At 31.7% G+C, this 16,570-nt stretch overlaps 2 protein-coding genes and 1 long non-coding RNA gene across 8 annotated transcripts; all 3 read left to right on the top strand.

The window, feature by feature from the left end:
* The first annotated feature begins 2,338 nt into the window (after nt 1-2,338).
* Nucleotides 2,339-6,374, top strand: LOC130723825 (uncharacterized). Of its 3 annotated transcripts, none has more exons than XM_057574962.1 (10): nt 2,339-2,549; nt 3,819-4,086; nt 4,209-4,305; nt 4,412-4,533; nt 4,654-4,738; nt 4,837-4,972; nt 5,063-5,217; nt 5,319-5,436; nt 5,570-5,761; nt 5,862-6,374. In XM_057574962.1, exons 6-10 carry the CDS (start codon nt 4,886-4,888, stop codon nt 6,081-6,083), a joined length of 774 nt encoding a protein of 257 aa, XP_057430945.1. In that variant the 5' UTR covers nt 2,339-2,549; nt 3,819-4,086; nt 4,209-4,305; nt 4,412-4,533; nt 4,654-4,738; nt 4,837-4,885; the 3' UTR covers nt 6,084-6,374. The 3 variants fall into 3 exon arrangements, with proteins under 3 accessions (XP_057430945.1, XP_057430944.1, XP_057430943.1); XM_057574961.1 differs by having other exon boundaries at nt 2,339-2,560; XM_057574960.1 differs by lacking the exons at nt 2,339-2,549; nt 3,819-4,086; nt 4,209-4,305; nt 4,412-4,533; nt 4,654-4,738 and having other exon boundaries at nt 4,799-4,972.
* Nucleotides 6,375-6,949: 575 nt separating this feature from the next.
* Nucleotides 6,950-12,389, top strand: LOC130725722 (uncharacterized). Its single transcript, XM_057576926.1, has 6 exons — nt 6,950-7,007; nt 7,107-7,295; nt 7,830-8,268; nt 8,368-9,296; nt 9,400-10,617; nt 10,726-12,389. Exons 1-6 carry the CDS (start codon nt 6,950-6,952, stop codon nt 12,387-12,389), a joined length of 4,497 nt encoding a protein of 1,498 aa, XP_057432909.1.
* A 483-nt stretch (nt 12,390-12,872) lies between these two features.
* Nucleotides 12,873-15,758, top strand: LOC130726757 (uncharacterized). Of its 4 annotated transcripts, none has more exons than XR_009014973.1 (6): nt 12,873-12,950; nt 13,409-13,564; nt 13,645-13,830; nt 14,761-15,157; nt 15,245-15,337; nt 15,528-15,758. It is a non-coding gene; the product is annotated as an uncharacterized LOC130726757 (long non-coding RNA). The 4 variants fall into 4 exon arrangements; XR_009014974.1 differs by lacking the exon at nt 12,873-12,950 and adding an exon at nt 12,999-13,190; XR_009014975.1 differs by lacking the exon at nt 12,873-12,950 and having other exon boundaries at nt 13,205-13,564; nt 14,761-14,889; nt 15,017-15,157.
* The last annotated feature ends 812 nt before the right edge of the window (nt 15,759-16,570 follow it).

Below are 16,570 nucleotides of genomic sequence, written 5' to 3'. Positions count from 1 at the left end.
TCAAGCAGATGATGGCAGTATTGCAAAATTAAATTAGACTTGTCTTGTGGTTTTTGTTGGACTTATTGGAATGAAAGTAAAAGGAAGGTGGTATGGAAATAACAATGTGATTTAAAGATAAAATTATAGAACTAAAATCGACTAGATAACTTAGTTTTGGTTTTACTGTAGTTGTAGCTTTTATTCTCATGTATTGGTTTGAAGACGGCTTTGACCCTTTTGATGAATACAAATTTGGGTTATCTATCGCTACAAGATTTGTTAATTAACTTCTCAACAACTGAAGCAGGCATCACAAAGTCAAGTGAATCACTTCCATCAGACACCCTAACTTTCATCCTAAACCTAAACCAAAATGATGAACATTTGAATAACCTCAAAGATGAAATCCAGAAATGAAAATACACCTATATACCTCATATAACATAACTCAATATAAATCATACCTAGCAACAACATAGTCCACTCTCTTAAAGCATGCACTGCAATAATAATCACTATCCTCAATAATGACAGCACGGTCACACAAGCATGCTAAGTACCACCAACCTTCTTCTTGTAAAATATTAACAATCTTAGCCCTAACTATGAAATCTCCATCCTGAAAATATAAATAAAAATATTATATGGGATAGGAAATTATTAGATGTAAAATGGTATTTGGTGAAAAAAAAGCGATATTTGAAGATGAAAATCGTAATTTGGATAAGTATTATTATGTGGTGAAAATAAGTATAAATTATGAAGTGAAACCATAATTTAGTCCAATCATATTGGGATTGTTGATTTAATAGAACTTTGCTTTAAATTTTTACGTGTTAGCGTTGTATGATTTGAATAGTGCATTATTGTGAATAAAAAAATTTAATGAGTTTTTAATTAATAATGAAAATTAGAAAAACTGAGTTTTCATTTATTGATGAAAGTTATAATGTATTATATATTAGGTAAATTATTGGTGGACAAATGATAAAGTCCTTTGGTTTTAATTTCGTAAGTATTTCTTTTTGAGGTTTAAATATTTATAAAATCCAAGAATAGATGGTCAATTGGAAGGGGCATTAGTTTTAACACCCCCTCAATTAATCCCCCACCCTCCTTTATGCACAAAAATATCTCAAATACCCTTTAAAATTTAATTTCATTCCAAACATATCCCTTTTCCTATCTTATCACTACCATCATTTTTGTTTATCACACCACCCTTCACTTTTACTCTCATCTCATAGTTTTCTTCGTTGCCACTTTTCACACTTAATATATGTGAAAACATTTCATACATTGTAACTTTTCACACTTGTATGTTCGATCTCTCTTCACCTTCTTCCATTCGTTTTAAGTATTTCACACTCAGTGAGTGGAAAACATTTTCACATTCTTAACAGTTGGTTCCTTCACACTCTTGAAGGTGAAATTTGAAAATATTTCACACTCTTGAGTGTGAAATGAAAATATAAAAAAAATCAATTTTTTTTTTAAAATAAAATTATTAACAGTTCAATAACTCACACTCTTGAGTGTGAAATTTGAAAATGTTTCACACATTTGAGTGTGAAATTTAATTATTAAAAACTAAATATTTAAAATTAAAAATAAAATTCTTAACACTTAGTTTTTTCACACTCTTGAGTGTGAAATTTGAAAAGATTTCACACTATTGAGTGTGAAATGTGTGAAATGAAAATTATAAAAAAACAAAAAAAAATTAAAAAATTATTAACAGTTCAATAACTCACACTCTTGAGTGTGAAATTTGAAAATGTTTCACACACTTGAGTGTGAAATCTAATTCTAAAGAAACGAAAAATTTAAAATTGAAAATAAAGTCCATTCAAACTACTGATCTTGAGTGCGAAACTGAATTGTGTTTCACACCACAATTGTGCGAATTGAGTATCTTTATTCTCTCTTCACCTTCTTCTTTTCGTTTTAAGCGTTCACACTTAGTATGTGTGAAAATACTATCACACTCTGACTATCTCTTTATAAGAGAGGATATTAAGGGAATTTAGAAAATAAAAGAGGGTGTGAGATTAATAAGGGGTGTTAAAACTAATGCCCAATTGGAAGTGTGATTGTTTTTCGTTTAAGTAATTTTTTTTTTGTTGTTTAAAGTCCAGTTGACTTAGTAGTTAAATAAGATACATCAATTTGTTAATTTCAATAAATGATATACAGATAATAAAATGAAAAAAACCAAATTATATACCCAATTTGTTATAAGTAGATTTAAATTTTTTTAAGAGCTATTAAATTTAAATGAAGAGCAGATATTTTTGTTGCTTATAGAAAAAATGAAAAAATCCTATTGGAGCTTAAGTGGTGTGTGTGTTTTAAAAAAAGGGTAACAATTAGGTTTAAACGAAGAGTCCTGTTTGGAAGCTTCAATTGAGTGACACTTAACAGGTATCTGTCACAGTGAGAGCTGCGAATCAAAGGAGGCGGTGGTATTTTTAGCGGTTTTAGGTCACAGAGTGTTGCAGAAAAAACTTTTAAGCGTTGATGTATGTGGTAGATCTTGATGATAGTGCCGTTTTTGGCTCTCTCTGGTACGTGTCAGGTGAGGGGCTTGTACTTTGTCTATGGGGTGGAGGTGAACTATGATTACTTGTGTTTATGGAAAAGTGATGGGTTTAATGTTTATCTTTATTGGGTAGGAACAAGTATTTTGAATAATCAGAAGTTGTCTGCTTTTAAGTAGCCATTGAAGTTGTTGTTTCAATTGGTTTATGGTTGTTTTGTTATTTTTTTAAAAGTATAAGAAGGATAGGTGTCGTTTTTGGTTTGATCTCAACAATCCAGTTTCATTATATATATTGTGATAATGGATTTGATTAGATTAGTTGGGTTTAAAATAGGTGTTAGTAAGTGTAATTACATTGTAAGTAGTTACTGTAGTTTGAAAGACCTGTTTCGCATGCCATGTGTTTGTGAGAATGTGTCACAAGCCAGTTAAAGTAATACATTTACTTTTGGAGATGAGATATGCTAAAATTTGAAAGTTAATAATTCCCGCTCATTTTGCATTATATAAGAGAAAGTTATGGGTTTTTACTTCAGAAGTGTTTGTTAGGTTACCCTTTGAGTAAGCTTAATTTAGTTAGCTGAGAGGTGTTTTCATATGGAAAATTCAGTGTCAATTGGGCTTTTGAACTCATTGTGTCCACCATCACAAATTTGGAGAGTTGTTGTAAGAGTAATTCGTCTTTGGGTTGTATATTCAAAGAAAGGGTCTGGACTTCCAAATTCTGTGGAGATGGTGTTGATAGATCACTATGTATGTGATGTTATTCTTGAAACATAATGTTCAGTTCCTACAGAAATTTGACTAACCAGTATTGTGGATTTGTGATGTCTAAAAATGAGAACATTGATCATTGTCACAAGGATGTTATGGATAGGTTTATAAGTTTATGGTTTTTTTATGTTTGATATGTTGACATGTATAAATTTGGTTAATTCTTTTTGATAGACTAAGTAGTGAAAGCATGCTAATGTTCTCAAAGATTGTCATATGTTTAAATTTTTGGTATATATTGAAATTTGAGGAATTTTTTCAGAAGTCGAAATTTGCTATTTTAGTCCTTAATTATTTGGGAGGTACTTAGGAATTTGTTGATGGAAATTTACTCATGTCTTTGTAACTTATCATTATTTTGGAGGTTTGTAAAGTGGTTTATATAAAGGGGTTTATAACCCTTAATTGATATTTTTGTGATTTTAATTTGGTGTGGAGTTATTTCCAGATTTGTTCTTCTGTTGTAATTATCATATGTTTGTAGATGAGAACTTAGATTTTATTTTGTCCATGGATTTAGGGTTGCAAGATTCAGTGTTCTTTAAGAAAAGAAATGTTTAAGAAATGGGGAGATCAATTTGTTGAAGGTAATGCTTACAAGATTACATTTGGTCGGCTAATTCCAAACATGGGAGGTTACCGTGCAACTGAGCATGCCTATAAGATGCTTTTTATTGAAAATACATCGGTTATGGCTTGTGAAGTATCTGAAATTCCAAGGTGGGGCTTATCACTTAAGAACTCTGCACAAGTCAATGAGATGGGTGTTCAATCTGATTATCTTCTTGGTAAAATTTTATGCTTTCCTTATGTTTTAGTTTTGTTTAGTGAACTTTGTTATGAATTTTTTTTGTTAAGTTGTTGAGTATTTATGATGTTTGAGATTAATTAGGTTCTACTTATTTTTCAGATTTCATGGGGTTGTTGACTTGCATTATTGAAGAAAGGACCTGTGTGAAAAGAGGACAAATGTCTAAGATGATGATTGTTGAACTGGCTGATGACAAGTATTTTATGCAGTTTTTGAATGTCATTAAATATTTTGAAGTCAGTAGATTAATAAGTTATCCTTAGTTTGCTTATATACTGATTATTTGTTGTTTTGTATTATAGGGGTAAGGTTGAATGTGTTCTGTTTGGTGACCATGCCAAATTTGTTACTGACTATTTGTCACTTCACTCCAATGAGGAAGCAATTATGGTTTTCCAGTATGCTAAAATAAAGAAATTTAGAGGTATTGAAGAAAATAATTGTTGTATACGATTTATATTTGTCTCTATTGTTCTTTTTATGAACTAGGTAGTGTCATTTATATGTCATTTCATTGTGTTGATATCATTTAACTTTTGATCAGGAAAAAGTGTTCTACAAGGTGTAGATGGAGCATCTAGACTTAGTTTCAATCCTCAAATTCCATAGGTGCTGTCATTCTGGAATGGGTATTAAGAAATATTAATCTGTTTATTTACAAAATTTTGTGTACTTGGAAATTGTTAGGACTCATTTATAAGTAATGTATGTATGTTTTTTATGGCAGGATTGCTTTGCATGGTTATCATGAGGATGATGTAATTGAACTCAATGTCATGGAAAATGGTGGGGTGTCAATGGTTGATGATTTCATTTATAATCATCCTAGGAAAACTGTGTTGTCATTAAGTGACACAAAGGAGGTGAATTTAATTGATTAAATTATTGAAATGGTTGATGAGTATAGAGTTTAGTATTTACCTAAGTTGTAATATTTTTATTTATATTTTCAGGATGGAGATTTCATAGTTAGGGCTAAGATTGTTAATATTTTACAAGAAGAAGGTTGGTGGTACTTAGCATGCTTGTGTGACCGTGCTGTCATTATTGAGGATAGTGATTATTATTGCAGTGCATGCTTTAAGAGAGTGGACTATGTTGTTGCTAGGTATGATTTATTTTGAGTTATGTTATATGAGGTATATAGGTGTATTTTCATTTCTGGATTTCATCTCTGTGGTTATTAAAATGTTCATCATTTTGGTTTAGGTTCAGGATGAAGGTTAGGGTGTCTGATGGATGTGATTCACTTGACTTTGTGATGCCTGATTCAGTTGTTGAGAAGTTAATTAACAAATCTTGTAGGGATATTTTAACTGAGATTCAGGTAATTTTATGAATTAAGGTTATTGTTTGAATTTTATCAAGTTAATGGAGGATTAGTCTTACATATTTTTGTAGAAGATTTAGATTTGAATGACTTTTTGTAATATATGGGCTACTCTTGATTCAATGTGTAGGAAACAAATATTGGTGAGGTGTGCCCTTTTATTTCAGAAGCCTTGGTTGGAAATGATTGGTTGTTTAAGGTTGAAAAGCGAATGGTAAACCTATATAACTTTGAAGATCCGTATCATGTGAAGCGTGTTTGTAATGATGGTGATATAATTGATCTCTTCATCTTGAATGGTGCTGTTGAAACTCCTATTTTGGTTGGTTTATAGATTTTGTTAAATTGGTTGTATTTTGATTATTGTATAGTATACATACTTTATGCATTAGAAATTCATACTGTGTATTTATTTGATGTAGGCAAAATTTCCAGGGTCTTTTTCATTGGTCAGCTTTGATGACTATGATTTTGATATGGATTTTCTTCTTAGTCCTGAGGAATGTCAACCTCCTGAAATTATCAAGCCAACCAATGTGTTTAGTGTATATGAACATGGGAGTTGTTCAAAATCATACAAAAGGAAGCTTGAAGAAGAATTTGATTTGCAGGTGGATAACCATCGTGCTAAGGGTCATGACTGAATGTTTGGGTCAGTTTAGTATTGGCTACTTAGTAATATTGGTAGAATGAGTTGATCTTGATAGAATTCATAGTATGGGTATGTTTTTTTGTAAACCATACGTGTGTACTGGATCAAGCAGATGTTGTAAGTTTAGTTTGAGTGACTTTTGAAGGGTATAAAGTATGTGGTTAGGTTTATCTTATTTCCAATGGTGTAATTTTGATATGGTCCTGTACGAAATTACCTCCTTGGTAATTAGAAGATATCTGAATATGTTATTTTTAAGTAATGAAGGATCATCTATGTCTAAGATGGTTGACTTTTCTTTATAATATAATGTCGTTTTGCAACATAATGGTGGTGTTAGCTATTTTATTGTATGGATATGTCTATATTCATGCTGAAGTCATCAGTTTTGGTGCACTTAGTTAATGGACTAAAATTGAAAATCAAAAAAAAATCTTGAGTTTATTCATATACTTTATGGGATATATGGAAGTGTTTGAATTTGTCAAATAAAGGTTTATATGTTAGTTGTTGTTAACTTTAATGGTAGGGTTTAACTTTTGGACTTGTTTATGGATGCTGTTGTTAATCAAAGTGGGTGCAATTTGAAGGTCATTAAAGGTGAAAACTTTTAGTTGGAGTACTTTTGATTTTATAAAAAGTAGTTCGAGTACTTTTGAGTACAGTTCAATAGATTAGATTAGTTTTGTATGTATATAAACTAGGTATGTGTTCATTTGTGTGGTATCCACTACTCTTGAAGCTTACCATACCTTTGAGCATCCAATTTACTCAATATCTAAACAAGTTAAATCTTGAACACTACTTGGTTTTGGCATGAACTTATGGCACAACCAATTTGTTAAGATATTTTGACGTATGGATTCTGGTCAAGATGTTGGTAGAGGCTTCAAAAGAGGTGGCTACAGAGATGATGGTATACAAAAAATATCTTTTTGTAGTGTTTATAGATTAGCTAATATTGAAGTATGGTAAATAATATTTTCCTAAGAATATGTGTATTGGATGTGAATAGGATATGAACAAAGTGGAGAACAATGCCAAAATGAAGATTCAAATAAGAGAATTAAAAACAACTCAATCTCAAGACCTCGGAAATCTATGTCTGGAGCTTGCTTAGTGAATAGGTGGTGGGATCCTAACAAATCCTCATCAAAAGAATCTTGCTTCGGTGGATCATCTTCTTTAGACTTGGGTATGATTGGTATGTATATTTGAATTACTTAGCTAAATATTTTGAGTAATTATAATTATTAAAGTAAATATGTGTACTAATGTGGTTGAAGGTAATAAGGAGTAATTTACACTCAATCTAATATGTCTAATAATAAACGATGGACTATTATTGTACTTAAGAATTAGTTAGTATTTTTATTTTTGAATATTTATGCAATTGTCGAAAATAAATTGTGTTCATTAAATATACTTGATATATTTTGCTAATTGAGAATTTGAAGTGCTAATTATATAAGTTGTTTTATTATTCTTATAGATGAAATGAAATTAGAAAGTAGTAACTTTAATAATGATGATGATGATGATGATGATGATGATGATGATGATGATGATGATGATGGTGATGGTGATGATGATGATGAAGTTTTGACTGAGGGTAATAATCAGGTTTGTCATAACAAAATTTCGCCTGAGTTTGAAGGTAAGCAATGTTAAATTAAATTTAGTATTAGTATTATGAGTGAAGAGTTCTGGTACTTATTTTTTATCATTAAATGAATAGAATATGATGATATTGGAGACATGAAATACACATGCCAATATTGTGGTGCCTTACATTGGTTTGCCGAGAGAGTTGGAAAGACTAAAGATAGTAATCCTACCAAGTTTATGATGTGTTGCTTAAAGGGGAAGGTGCTCTTACCTTATCTACAGAAGCCACCTACATTATTATGGGACTTAATAATGGGTTATGATATTCGAAGTCGTAATTTTATAGAAAATATTAGGTCCTATAATAGTGTATTTGCTTTTACGTCTTTTGGAGGGAAAATTGAGACAGGCTTAAATGATGGAGGTGGACCACCCCAATTTGTCATTAGTGGACAAAACTACCATCGAATTGGTAGTTTGTTACCAAAGGTTGGAGAAAGGCCAAAATTTGCACAACTTTATATATATGATACACAAAATGAGATTCAAAATAGGAGTCGCCATTTCAGGTAAATTATATAAATATATATGTAATTATTAAGATTAAATTTAAAGATTTGAAATCATGATAATTAAGAACTAATTTTATTTTATTTTTCCATGTGTAGAAGCACAGATGGAAATACAAAATTAAATCAGTCTTTATTAGAACATCTAATGGCAATGATTGATAAGTGTAATGTATTGGCTAAATCTTTTCGAATGGCTCGAGATTTTATTGGTCAAAATTCAAGTTCAAAGATTTCGTTGAGGTTGTTTCGTCACAGGCCAAAAGATCCAAGAGTGTATAATTTACCAACTGTTGATGAGGTTGCAGCGCTTATAGTAGGGGATTTTGATTCCACTGATTGCGGGCGTGATATTGTAATAAGTGGTCTTGATGGAAATCTTCAACGAATTCATGAGACACATACTTCTTTTTTGCCATTACAATATCCATTGATGTTTCCTTATGGAGAAGATGGTTATAAAGAAGATATAAAGTTTCGGGAGGATGGAGATAGGCGAGTTTTTAAGAAAAGAGTACGAGTTTCTATGCGTGAATTTCTAGCCTTTAGAATACAAGAAAGAGTTCGTGAGGAATCTATTATTCTTCGTTGTAGAAGGCTATTTCAACAATTCCTTGTGGATTCGTATTCTATGGTTGAGGCACAAAGGTTATCATATGTGAAAGCAAATCAGAAGATTATTCGTAGAGATTTCTTAGCTGGTATAGAAGAAGCTGTTGATAAGGGTGATCTTGATCCATCATGTATTGGGACAAGAATAGTGTTGCCATCTTCGTTTACTGGTGGAAAAAGATATATGTTCAACAATTGTCAGGATGCAATGGCAATATGCAAATTCTATGGTTATCCAGATTTGTTTATAACTGTCACTTGTAATCCGAAGTGGCCTGAAATTGAGAGATTTGTATCTGGAAAAGGTTTGAATGCTAATGATAGACCAGATATAATATGTCGGGTTTTTCATGCAAAAGTGAAGCAGTTAATAGTAGACCTGAAGAAAGGGAAATATTTTGGGAAAGTTAGTGCTGGTAAGATTTTGCTCACTTGGTAATTTAGATATTTGTTTAAATTATTTTCTAATTGGGAAACTTATACTATTGTGTAAAACTAATAATTTATGTTATGTATTAGGTATGTACACCATAGAATTCCAAAAGAGAGGCTTACCTCATGCACATATTTTGATTTGGTTAGCTGCTGGGGCAAAACTAAATACACCTGAATTGATTGATTCTTTCATTTGTGCTGAGTTACCTGATCCTATTGCAAACCCAAAGCTATTTGATGTTGTTTCAACATATATGCTTCATGGTCCATGTGGGAGTAGTCGTAAAAAATCTCTGTGTATGGTGAATGGTCGTTGCTCAAAATTCTTTCCAAAAAAATATGTGGAGAAGACCTCATTTGATATTGATGGTTATCCTGTATATCGAAGAAGGAATACTGGAGTGCATTTTGAGAGGCGGGGTGTTCAACTAGATAATGGCTATGTTGTGCCTTATAATGCCAAATTGTTAATGAAGTATCAAGCACACATTAATATTGAGTATTGCAACAAATCCAATTGCATAAAATACTTATTTAAGTATATCAACAAGGGTGTTGATCGTGTGACTGTTTCAATGACCAATGAATCTGGGGATGAACAAAAGAAGGTACACGTTGATGAGATTCAACAGTATTATGATTGCCGTTATTTATCACCATGTGAATCTGCTTGGAGGTCATTAAATTTTCATATTCATCATCATTGGCCTCCTGTACAAAGATTGTCATTTCATTTGCCGAAACAACAAGTTGTTATGTTTGGTTCTAAAGAACCTCTTGATTTAGTTGTGAAACGTAACAAAAAACGAGAGACAATGTTTACTGCTTGGATGGTTGCTAATAGGAAATATGCTGAAGGTAGACATTTAACATATGCTCAATATCCACAATATTTTGTATATGATCCTAAGTGTAAGGAGTGGCGACCAAGGAAAAGAGGGTTTTCAATTGGTAGGATGAACTTTATACCAATTGGGTGTGGTGAGGTCTATTATCTTCGGTTACTACTGAATTTGCAATGTGGATGCACAAGTTATAATGATTTAAGAAGTGTGGATGGCATTGTGTATTTGTCTTTTCAAGAAGCTTGCATAGCACTGCGATTGCTAGAAAATGACAAAGAGTTCATTGATGGTATAATCGATTGTTCAGAATTATCATCTGGGAATTCAGCAAGGTATCTTTTTATTTCATTGTTGTTGTCTAATTCAATTGTACAACCTGGTGCGGTGTTTGAGGAGACATGGAAACTTTTAGCTGATGGAATTTTGTATGCAAGGAGAAAATTGCTAGGTGAACCAGGTATGTTGTTTAGATATGTCAATAATATGAAATTTTGAAACTTTGGTGTTTAATATTATTAAATAATTGAATTATATAATTAATATGTTATATGTTTTTTATTATTAGATTTGCAAATGGATGATGGTATGCTCAAAACTTTGTGCTTGGTAGAACTTGAGAAAATGTTAATGAGCAATGGTAAAAGCTTAAAGGATTTTCCAACAATGCCGTATCCACTTTCAAATGAAGTCCCACAGTATGATAATATTTTATTGTACAATGAGTTAAGATATGATATTGGTGATATGGTTAAGATGCATAATGACCATGTATCAAGTTTGAATAAAGAACAAAAAAAGGTATATGATGAAGTTGTTAATGCCGTCAATAAATCACGTGGGGGATTTTTCTTTGTTTATGGATCTGGTGGTACTGGAAAGACATTTCTTTGGAAAAGTTTGACGTATAAGTTTCGTGGAGAACGGAAAATTGTTTTGAATGTTGCTTCAAGTGGTATAGCATCGCTTTTACTTCCGGGGGGACGAACTGCACATTCTTTATTTGGTATTCCTCTTGTGTTAAATGAGGATACATGTTGTAATATTCGGCAAGGGAGTAATAAGGCAGAACTTTTGAAACACACAAGTTTGATTATTTGGGATGAAGCACCAATGGTAAATAGATGGGCATTTGAGGGATTGGATAGAACATTGCGTGATATTATGCTACAAAGTAATCCGAATAGTAGTGATAAGCCTTTCGGTGGAAAAGTTGTTGTTCTTGGTGGTGATTTTAGACAAACTTTACCTATAATTCCTAAAGCAAGTCGTGAAGAAATTGTTATGGCAACCATTAATTCTTCAAGATTATGGAAGTTTTGCAAAGTATTGAAGTTAATAGAGAACATGCGAATAAATCAAGGGGGTTTGGATAGTGATGTAGAACAAAGAAAAAATTTCAGCAAATGGATCCTTGATGTTGGAGATGGTAAATTGGGTGAGTACAATGATGGTGAATGTGAGATGGAAATTCCTCATGATTTGTTGGTGGATTCCAAGGGGGATGGTGTATCAAGTATTGTTGACTCAACATATCCTGATCTTGAACGAAAAATTTTTCAAGAAACATATTTTTGTGATAAGGCAATTCTTGCTCCAACTTTGGAAATTGTTGATACAATTAATCAATATGTATTAAGTCGGGCACCTGGTAAAGAAAAGGTATATCTTAGTTCCGATAGCATTGTAAAAGTTGATGAAGATGTTGGTATTGAAGCAAATTGGATTACTGTTGAATTCTTAAATAGTATAAAGGGTTCTGGCTTACCGGACCACAAGTTATGTTTGAAGGTTGGAGTTCCTATTATGTTAATGAGGAACATTGATGTTGCGCGTGGATTGTGCAATGGGACTAGATTGATTGTTCATAAACTACGTCCAAATCTAATTTATGGAAGAGTTATAAATGGAAATAATGCTGGTTCAATGGCTTATATTGCACGGATGAGTATTGTCCCTTCTGACAGTGGCTTACATGTAAAGATTCAACGTCGACAATTTCCGGTTTGTGTTTGTTTTGCAATGACGATTAACAAAAGTCAAGGACAAACTTTGGGTAGAGTTGGTGTTTTTCTACCAAGACCTGTATTCTCTCATGGTCAATTATATGTTGCTGTTTCGCGTGTGAAAAGTAGAGAAGGACTAAAGATTTACATCGATCAGTCAAGTTCTACATTGGTGAATCAAACAAAGAATGTTGTTTATAAGGAAGTATTTAAAAATTTAGGATAAATTATGAAATAAACAATGTTTGTAATATATGAGACCTCATGAAAGATATTTTGATCATCCAAATCGCCACCCATATTTTCCTCCTCAGAATTAGACCTTATCAGGTATCAAGTACTAGCCTTTTATGCTTAGAATTTCTTTTCATTGTGTGTGGCAAATGTTTATTTTGTTCTCATCTGAAAATTCTGTTAAAGTGGACCTTGCTATGCACTAAATTTATGGAGATGCTTGGAAAGACTTGAACCTTAGTATTTGGATAGTAGATTCATTATATGCAGAGTTTGTTTTATCATCTAATCAAACTTGACAGTAATTTATTCCCAAACTGTTATTCAGAAGAATGAAGTAATTCTTGTGACTTAATGAGTGGAAATTTGTATTTTACTGCTTTATCACTTCTTTGACATTGTCTTTTTTTTATATGTCTATTATACAAAATATCTGCCTTTGTTCTTATTTATTCAACAGATCCAATATTTGGTATTTCATACCTGGGAAGATTAGGACTGAGTATTAGAATGACCGGGATTTGGTTATTCAATTTTATAAATTCCTTGCAAAGTAAGTTCTTTCTTTGTCTTTGAATGTGGTGTTCACTCATTTCTACCCGTTAAATTTTTTTGTTTCCATTGTTAGAACAATTTATTTAGTAGGTAGCTTGCATTCCAATGTCTCTTTGTACCTTTGAATTGTATTGACTTCTTAAGAGCTGAATTATATATATAGCCGCCCATTAGAAACAGAAGGGGAAGTGGAGTTCAAATTTAAATGTTTTATATACACTGATTTCTATTTCTGTAGGTATAATAGATAATATATTTTACTATCTTATTGTTTTATTTCAGTAATTCCTTTCATATACCTCGGTATTGACATTATCATTGGTTTATTCTTGAAATTGTAACAGAAGTTGGTTGTGTGTGTATTATTAGCATGTTCTAATGGATCTAAGGAGGCTCCTTAATCAATCACTGGAACACTTAGTTTGATCTGTGTTATTAATTTTTGTGTTTATGTAGTTTGTGGCTGATGGCTTTTCTCTTCTCTCGGCTGAACGAGCTTCTGACCGGAAAGCTTGCTCAGGAGTGAGGACGGATACTCGAGTGTGGAAGTTTGGGTCACTCCAACGAAAACTGAGATCATCATCAGATCCACTCGAACCCAGGTCGTTCTAGGTACTACGCACATCTTTAATTTGCCATTTTTTTCTTTCATTTGTTGCACTGATTTTGAAATCTGATTTGGTATTTAATAGGTGAGAAGGGAAGGAGAATTAGGGAGCTTACCTGAGTGGGATCGAAGAGGTTCAAGTTTCTTGAAAACAGTGTAGAACTCTATGCTGAAAAGACCAACAACATGGGCCTTTGTGCTATTGCTCAACCGGAGTCCCTCTGCTACAAGCTCCTTCGTGGCCTAGCTCTTTTTACTGTTTTTGTTCTAGGTATATGCTTCAAATTCAATTCTTTGCATATATTCCATAATAGGTTCTGGTACCAGTCTGTCTTGTGGTATATCTGATATATTTGGATTCTTTTTTTTTGTTTCAATTCTATTTTCATTTTCAGTTTGTCTTTCAATTCCATTGTTTATTTTTTCTCACGTATTGTTAATGTTCTTTATGTTTGTTTGGTTAAACCAATGTAATAGTGTCCCATTGACCCTTAATGAGAATAGCTACTTCAAATAGGACAAACTACTTATATTTCTTGCACATATGTAAACTTTGCCACTGAGTATCATTAGAGAAAGACAATGATCTTCATGAATTCTGGTATGCGAATGCTATTCTACTTCAGTTAATCTTCATGCCAAAGAATGGTTGGCGTTAAAGTGATTCTTAATGGCAAGTTCTTAGTTTCTATTAAGAAAAATTGGTAACTACTTTATTGGTTGTAGAATGAAAGTTTCTTTAGGTACCCCAAATGTGAGGTCAGAGAATGATGTAGGCTCAAAATTTTAGCTTATCTAAGAACATGTGTGATTCATATTGCGGTTTCAGATTCTGTTAGAGAAAGTTACTTACATTCTTTACTCAATCTTGAACAAGAAGACAGTGGCTATGAGATTCAAAACCTGATGGATTTTCATATGATAATCCTTCAACCCCTTAAAAAGCATGATGGTGTAAAATGTAAAAATTGAGCCAGGTCAATAGCAACTGACAAACTATGATTTTTTTTATCTTGAGTATGATGTTTTAGGTTGGATTGTGGTTTACTGCTGAAATATCATTATAAGAACCCTCATTTAAAAGTTTGATGATTTATCATGTTTTTCTTTTTATAATTTTGGTGATTATTATTACTAAGCAAACATTCAGTGATGACCATTAACCTATATGCTTTTTATTTTGTTTTTGACTTGATTACAGGTTGTGAAGAATCAAATATGAACACTTGCTTTGAGCATACAATACGAAACTGAATTGCCCATATATGCTAATGGGCAATACAAACCCCTTAATAATTAGATTTTCTGCTAAACATAATATTTTGAACCAGTTAAGTGTTGATAATACCCTTAGTAAAAGCTGATAAATATGGTTTCTACGATTGAAGTTTCAAGCAAAAAGCATTTTATATGCTTATTTCTAGGCTTCAATTGCATTGTTCATTTCCAACTTGCAGAAGTGTAGTTCCAAGGCAAATTTTAGGAACATTGACTCAGCTAGGCAGAACACAAGTTGGTTCCAATTAGTTAGATCATTGGACGGTAGATAACATGTGGGCCCAAGTAGAGATGTGTCATTTAAAATGGACACACTAATGGTGAGCAAATAGACATCTTCCTTTCTTTGCCATCCTATATAAAATAAGCGAATAGTGATTATTAATGTTATATGATTATTTTTTCAGTTTTACCAAGTTAGCCAACTAAATTATGGGTTGCTTCTGCTGACTCACATGTCTTTATACGTTATAGAATGGATGTCATTTACAAATTCAAAGGTAGGTTCTTGACATATACTTTCGTTATGTGAAAAATCTTCTAAAGTTAATGTGCATCTTATCTAAGTATAATTATCCTGTTTGATTTTGTGTTTTGATAATCATTCGAGTTTAATTCTCATATTTATAATTATGTCCATATGTCCATTTAGCTAATGAAGCATATATATACCTCTTATTTTTGCTTCAGGCCTAAAAATTGGAGGTCAGATGCAAGCTTCATTCACCTCTGATGGGAAACATTGTCTCAGTTAGTGGGGGATCAATTCAAATGTTGTGTTGGGAACTTCCCTTTCGTTTGTTTTTGCTGGTTATATTGTTTGCTGCTGCTTATTTTGTTTGCTGCTGGTTATTTTGCTCTTTTGCAGCCTTAATTCCTTTGTTGCACTTTTTGTTTTCTTTCTACTGGTTTGCGTTTTCATGTCCTGTTTCTTTGTAATTGGGTTTGTAGCACCCATAATGCTACATTCATTTATTTATTCATTTTGGCCTTTCAGAAAAAAATATTGGTCATGATAGGAATACTTCCAAAACAATGAAGGGGAAAATAAACAAACTCAGTGTTGACGTTGCTATGGGTATCTCATATGTGAGGACTTAGCTCGGAGTTTTTCCCATTTTCTTTTTCTTTCTTATGAACTGTACCAAAAAAAATAATTTTCAATGTTTAAACTAATTATTTTATTAATATTAAGTGCATTATTGTTAGATTATAACACAATCATATAATTATATATGTATAAAATATTATTTAATATTTCAATAAACTTAATAGTATTATGTAATTTACAGATTATATTGGGTTTTAATTTAATTTGAGTCTTTTTGTTTTTATTTAGACACTCTTTCCTTATATATGAATTATTATATATAATTAATAGTTAACGCTTTGAAATAACAAAATTAAGTAAATTCATTTTTATTTAGTGAATAAAAATATAAATAATAAACAGTCAAACAATTTATAAAATTTATATTCATATTGAGTTCATTTAACACAAAAAAAGAAATAGTTATTCAAAATAGTTATGGATTTTGTAACAAAGTTTTAATTTAATGTGTGGGCATCGTTAATATAAGTTTTCTTTACACAGTCACGCAATTAAGTTTTAACTCACCAACAGTGGGAGATACCTCATTTGTTTTTAGTGTTTATTCGTACGTGGAAATGATAAATAATTAGATATTAAAAAATTAATACATTAGATGGAATATGATATACTTATAATTAAA

Source organism: Lotus japonicus, chromosome 6, assembly GCF_012489685.1.
Source record: "Lotus japonicus ecotype B-129 chromosome 6, LjGifu_v1.2".
Lineage (NCBI taxonomy): Eukaryota > Viridiplantae > Streptophyta > Magnoliopsida > Fabales > Fabaceae > Lotus > Lotus japonicus.
This window is presented reverse-complemented; position numbering and strand designations above follow the sequence as displayed.

Coding starts and splice junctions, on each gene's coding strand:
- LOC130723825 (XM_057574960.1), top strand. CDS start 4,817: ATGTATGTTTTTTATGGCAGGATTGCTTTGCATGGTTATCATGAGGAT. Junction 4,973..5,062: donor CATTAAGTGACACAAAGGAG/GTGAATTTAATT, acceptor TTATATTTTCAG/GATGGAGATTTCATAGTTAG. Junction 5,218..5,318: donor GTGGACTATGTTGTTGCTAG/GTATGATTTATT, acceptor ATTTTGGTTTAG/GTTCAGGATGAAGGTTAGGG.
- LOC130725722 (XM_057576926.1), top strand. CDS start 6,950: ATGGATTCTGGTCAAGATGTTGGTAGAGGCTTCAAAAGAGGTGGCTAC. Junction 8,269..8,367: donor AATAGGAGTCGCCATTTCAG/GTAAATTATATA, acceptor TTCCATGTGTAG/AAGCACAGATGGAAATACAA. Junction 9,297..9,399: donor TTTTGGGAAAGTTAGTGCTG/GTAAGATTTTGC, acceptor GTTATGTATTAG/GTATGTACACCATAGAATTC.